Genomic DNA, 5,971 nt, shown 5'->3' with positions numbered 1-5,971 from the left:
AAAAAGCCTCCTGTGAGGAAAATAAGAGAATTTTCTTTTTCTGGAGTAATTGAAATTCTGAATAGCTCTTCTGTTCAGTGTGAACAGTGGTATTCTTGTAGTGGACATCTGGCTTTTCATAGTGGTTTGTGAATGTTTCTACTTAATATGTTGTGTTATAAAATTAATTGTTAAAACACAGGCTTGCGAGAATTGAAACAAACTACACAGTAGCAAACTCCATGATACATTCAGACAGAAACAGACTTGAGAACAGAGTGGATGCTGAATTGTTGTACTAGCAGTGCAGTACACCAGGTGAAACACTTCAAGGGGCTTTTGATAAATTCTCTGTTAGAGGAGGAAGAAAAAAGAAATGGGACAGAAAACACATTCTTACTTTGCTTGCTGTTTAATACCTTCTGGTTATAACGAAGTGAAACTTAACTCATGCCTCAGCAGTATGAAGGTATATAGCTATCTGTAGAGATCATTTGGGGCAAATGCAGTATATTATTTCAGTGTGATTTAATGTAATACAAATGATTGTACTATGTTAAGCTACGGAACTGAAACGTATGCTCTTATGTTATTAATGCTACAAATTGCTTGCCATCTTCTTAAAGCTCTGATCACAGTATTTTTACACTTACGAAATTCTACCCAGAGGCACTCCAGGCCAGTGTGTGTCAACAGGCAACTGTGGATCTGGATCAACATGTTTGTCCTCTGAGAGTTACCGTTTCTGGAACTCTTAGCATTTCTGTTCATAGTTCTGAAAGGCTGTGGAAGAAGAGTATAAAAGAGAGAGTGCAGAGCCAGCAGGGTGTTGTTGAAAGTACTGTTTATTTGTCTGTTTTCTTTTCTTGTAGATCACAGCAATGGGTCATTTAACTTGAAAGCCCTTTCAGGAGGCTCTGGCTACAAGTTTGGAGTCCTTGCTAAAATAGTGAATTATATGAAGGTACAGTGATTTGAATTAAAAGTATAATATTTTGAAACATTTTAGTTATTTATTCTCTTGTGGTAGTTAAAATATACTGAATATTTCAGACTAAAATTCTTCCACTGCAAGAGTAAGAATTTTAAGAAACTGTTTGTTAAATACAAAAAGATGTCAACAAACAAAATGGCCAGCGTTCTGTTCCATTACTGAGATCTCAGTGATTCCAGGTCAGTTAAAAGCAGGAGCGTGCTTTTTCCTTGCATTAGAAACAGGAACTAGAAGAATCTGTCACCTTTTAGTATTCGCCAACTGTATATCAGAATAACTTGTAATTTAGTGCTTTACAGATGACTGCCATCAATTTCAGTTGGTATTAAACTAATTTCTTCTTCATTCTCAAAGCATCTAAATTGTTGCACGTATGTTGTTCATATATACATGTGCGTATTTTAACTATCCTAGTTTAGTAGAAGTTACTTTGTCATCACATTGTATCAGTTGTAGTTACTTCGTGATAATTTAGTCCCTGAATAAGTAAACACAAATTTCTAAAAAATGCTGTTTATTCTTCAGACTCGGCACCAGCGTGGTGATACACATCCGTTAACCCTAGAGGAAATTTTGGATGAAACGCAACATTTAGATATTGGACTGAAACAGAAACAATGGTTGATGAGTGAGGTAAAGAAAAGACATGTTTAGATTTTTTTTTTTTTGTAATTAGAGATCAAAGAAATAGGCTGAGTCTGAATATTTATTTATGTTTAATTACAAACTGTAAAGGTTTTACTTTAAGAAACTGCATTGATTTACATGTCTGTCTGTCTGGTATCTTCTGCTGTGGAGACAGGTCTGAAGCAAAAACTATTCTGACACTCCAAAGGATCAATTAGAATTGTTACACAACGAGTAAATTTGCTGTGAAGTGAAACTATTCATTACTAATTTTATATAATCGAGCTATTTTTCTTAAGGAATTTCTCTTAATTTTTCAAGTGGAGAGTTATTCTAGTTTTGAGAATATTGAGCTAACTAAACCAAAGGAGTTTGTCACAATAATCACAGATTTACCATTAGTTGCTGGTTACTGAAATGAAGAATTCTGATGTGAAACTTATGTCCAGAATTACCAGGTAATAGATCTCAAAATTTCAGTACTGGAGTTTCACTACTGTCTCTCTACATACTAGATTTTGCTGTTACAGAATCACTGCAACTTGCCACCATATTCATCATCTTCACCCATAACTGATCTGAATGCCTTCATGGAATGTCAAAATTAATAAAACAGCAAAATACTGTACTTGGTGTTTATATTTTATTGGTATATCTGATGTTGCTCAAATCATATTTAAATCCTTGTAACAGAGTAGTAAAGACTCTTGATATGTTGGAAAAAAATCTCCGGTAAAATTAAGATGATTTGAACTAATACTGCCTGTAACATTCCTTCATTACTGGTACTCCTATAAACCCCTGTGAAACTGTGAAAAGACAATACAAAATTCTAGACTGGTGGTCTTGTTTGTGATGAAAACTGGGCTCTACTGAAATCTTTTGAAGGGTACTCAAGGATTTTTCATCATGAATCAGAATATAAAGATTGAACCGAAAAGCTCCTCTGAAGAAGTTTATGCAAAACTTTCATTGAGTTGCTACTGAATAAGAAGAGGTGAACAACAGTATGATAGACAAATAACAGGCAAATTACAGCAGTTCATTTTACCTGTGGTGACTTGGTTAATTTCCTGAGAAAGTTAAGCTGCCAAACTTAAGTTACCTTTTCTGTTACGAATGTGTTTTCCCTTTTTTCTTCCGTGTCTTTTGAGGTCAAGCTGGCAGCTGTCGAAGAAACTAGGTAGGGTTGCTCTGTTACAGGTGAACTTCCGTTGCGGTGCTGACTGCACAGCAAAACTGATTCAGAGCATATCTTAAGTTACTTCAGTTGTCCATGGACTTCTGGTCAGTTTTGCTCTGAAGCTGTCATCATAAGTAAGCTTTTTCTGTGCAAAAGGTGTGCTCTTAGTTTCTTCTGCAGCTGCTGGTGCCAGTTGACAGCACTTGGGGAAGACTGACTCCCGTTTTGGTCATCCCAGAGTAATGCCTTTAACACTTGTAGCATTAAAATGACCCGAGTTTGATATGCTGAGTTGTCWGTTTGCACTTGATATTCAACCAAAGCACAGTTTTTTTGCATTTCCTCTTCTTTTCATTCTCATTCCTTTCTCAAAAGAGAACATATGTGGCTTTCTGCCATAAGACGAGGTTTTGTGGACTTTCAAGCTAAAAGGTGTTAAGTGAATGGTGCTAAGCCTACTCTGTTGCTTTGGGCTTTATGCTCTTGGGAATTATGTGTAGGTTGAATCTAAAATTCTAAATTTAAAATTCAGTTCAAACTCAGACCTCCAAACTGGCACCTGCAACATGTGGCTGATGTGCTGTTATTGCTGAAAGGCACACTATTTAAAAAGTACTAATGTGCGCTGCTTTTTCAGTGTCTRAAATTTACATTTCTGTTGCAGGCTCTAGTCAATAATCCGAAAATAGAAGTTATAGATGGGAAGTATGCTTTCAAACCCAAGTACAACTTGAAAGATAAAAAGGCTCTTCTCAGGCTATTGGACAAGCATGACCAGCGAGGGCTGGGAGGAATCCTTCTGGAAGATATTGAGGAAGGGCTACCCAATGCACAAAAAGCCATAAAGGTGAGTAACACTTGCTCGTGCTTCAGTGAACCTGTTCTAGTTAGCTCCTCAAAGGGGAGAGGGTGAGGGGTTAGAGATATTTTTCTCTTGGGTTGTTCCTGGGATTTTTTTTGATAACTTGTAAGGTATTTCACAGGATCTAATATTGTAGCATTTTTTTGTACTTCATCCTGGTTTTCAGGTTTGGCCTGGTGTCTTACCAACTGACAAAGCTTTCTCTCAAAACACACTTGATATCCCATATTCCAACTGYAGGCATCTAGTTGTGCTCTTATACATTGACCTCAGTCCTTTGTACCTCGTTTTGGCTTCGTTAGCATGCTTATCATCAGTATGGCTTTCAGAGGCGTTCCATTGCAGGTCACATTGCTACTTCCCTAGGTGTGTTTTTTGTAGCACGAGATCTGTATATGATGTTGAGGTTGGAATCCTTTTTACCTTCCACTGGTCTAATTTAAGTATGTATTTTAAATATGCAGCAATATTAGAGATTCCAGCTGTGAAGGTCTTAGCTATCCTCTCTTGGTTTTTGAACGCGTGGCTATGTTTAATAAAGGTTGCATAGTTGCAGGCAATTTTATTTTCCTTTTGAAATGGTTACGTTATTTACATCAGTGCATTTATCTACAGTAGGATATGCAGAATATTGTGTGCAGCAACACCTACAGCAAACACGATGGGAATGGGATACTCGGTGCCAGGTCTCCCTAAAAAAAAGTGAACATCAGGCAAGATGCAAGAGAAAAGGAAAATAAGTTTATTCTAATACTAGATTGAGATCTATCAGGGACAAAATCAGTGTGTGTAACTGTGACCCCCTCGCTTCTGGTTCTTCTRTATGCTTTATTCATCTTGTAGAGCTGAGAAGCAAAGCTAGCAYGCAGGATGTGTTTCACTGCTGCTAGAAGTTTCTTTGTAAAAACTCTGTTTCCCCCCTACTTACTGAATAGCAATGCTTATTTGRGATAAATGCTTTTCTCTGTTCCTGCTCGTTCAGTGATGACACAGCTGATGCCAGCTGCACTTTATGTTTATTTACACATTCTCCAAGAACATCATGATGCAGSAGGTATCAAAGATGATTTGTAATCAGTCTTGTACTACTGTAACTTTGCAGAATTTTGAAATTTTATTGCAATCACTAATACACCTTACAAAGGTAAACCCTTAAATATGATGTTTAATCTCATTTGTCCTTGGCTTGGGGCATGTGTTAAAGTGAAGGAAGAGAACACTGTCGACCTTTCCTTTGATTCTTGGAAATAAATTAATTTTGAGTTCTTTTTCATGTGTTGTTGAGGCTTTAGGGGACCAGATCATCTTTGTTAATCGTCCTGATAAGAAGAAAATTCTTTTCTACAATGACAAGAGCTGTCAGTTTACTGTGGATGAAGGTAGGTGTTTCTTTGCACCTGGTTCCATGATGRTTGTTTGGGGTTCATCTTAAGCACTTCTATGTGTAAGCAGTCTTTATGGATAGTAATTCTTTTAATTTGGTAATGAAATATTTGGTGTATTCCATATTCTGTCAGATAGCACARTGGTTTATATTAACACAAGGCTAACAGGACTGCAGAGTGTGTTCAAGGGTAATTTCCTCTCTGTTTCGTAATGGATACGTGGCACTAAGAACCCAACTTTTTTGTTGAAATGTAGTAGTACAGAAAAGACTGAAAATCATTAGACTGGCGTCCAAAATGCAAAGGAATGTCTTCTGGGTGGGGATTTACTGCTTTTTTTTCCCATTTATTGAGCGTGTGCCTTTTATTAGTAAATGTGACAAGGAACTAAGAATGCAGCAGTAGGAGCAAGCAAATGGGGAAGAGATGTGAGCAAAATTACTGAGAAGGGGTGGTTTGCAGCTTGGAGGAGAAGAATAGATGTGGAGTGGTGTTGCTACCCAGAACTGAGGGTGGGACTGCAGCTCCAGAGTTTTAGCACATGTTTTCTAACAAATAGCTGTAAAAACCTCTAGTATAAAGTGCCTATTTGCTGATCACAATAAGAGTGTGTGTTATACCGTAATGCATATTCATAGAAGTTAATTATCCAAATTAAGGTGCTTTCAGGTGCATTAAAATTAGRTTTATACCAAAATGGGGTATTTGTAGGTACAGAAAGGAGAAGGTAATCCACTTTAAAAGATGTTACTTTAAATGACTAAAGGATACAGAATGCTTACTGCTGTTGATTTGTTGTTCTAGTAGCTTGCCATGTAATGCCATTTTATCATAATGTTACTTTACAATAAATGAAAAGAGTTTTTCTTAACTTGGACTGCTTTTTTATTAGGACCCTCAAACAAACAAAAGCTTTAGGCTAGGCTTTGTTTTTTTTTTTT

The 5,971-nt window shown here is 36.8% G+C and overlaps 1 protein-coding gene across 2 annotated transcripts in view; it reads left to right on the top strand.

Moving 5' to 3' along the window:
* Positions 1–5,971, top strand: part of GTF2E2 (general transcription factor IIE subunit 2) — a 28,400-nt gene that overhangs the window by 12,889 nt on the left and 9,540 nt on the right. The window contains exons 3-6 of one of the 2 annotated variants that reach the window (XM_085310774.1): positions 852–943; positions 1,499–1,606; positions 3,448–3,630; positions 4,931–5,024. In XM_085310774.1, the coding sequence (XP_085166900.1) occupies positions 852–943; positions 1,499–1,606; positions 3,448–3,630; positions 4,931–5,024 (477 nt within the window). The remainder of the gene's footprint in view (positions 1–851; positions 944–1,498; positions 1,607–3,447; positions 3,631–4,930; positions 5,025–5,971) is intronic. The other variant, XM_085310775.1, reaches the window with a different exon arrangement.

This window comes from Rhea americana, unplaced genomic scaffold (genome assembly GCF_003343005.1).
Source record: "Rhea americana isolate MKP2758 unplaced genomic scaffold, rheAme1 scaffold_326, whole genome shotgun sequence".
Taxonomy (NCBI): domain Eukaryota; kingdom Metazoa; phylum Chordata; class Aves; order Rheiformes; family Rheidae; genus Rhea; species Rhea americana.
Note: the sequence above shows the minus strand (reverse complement) of the source record. Positions and strands in the feature narration are given on the sequence as shown.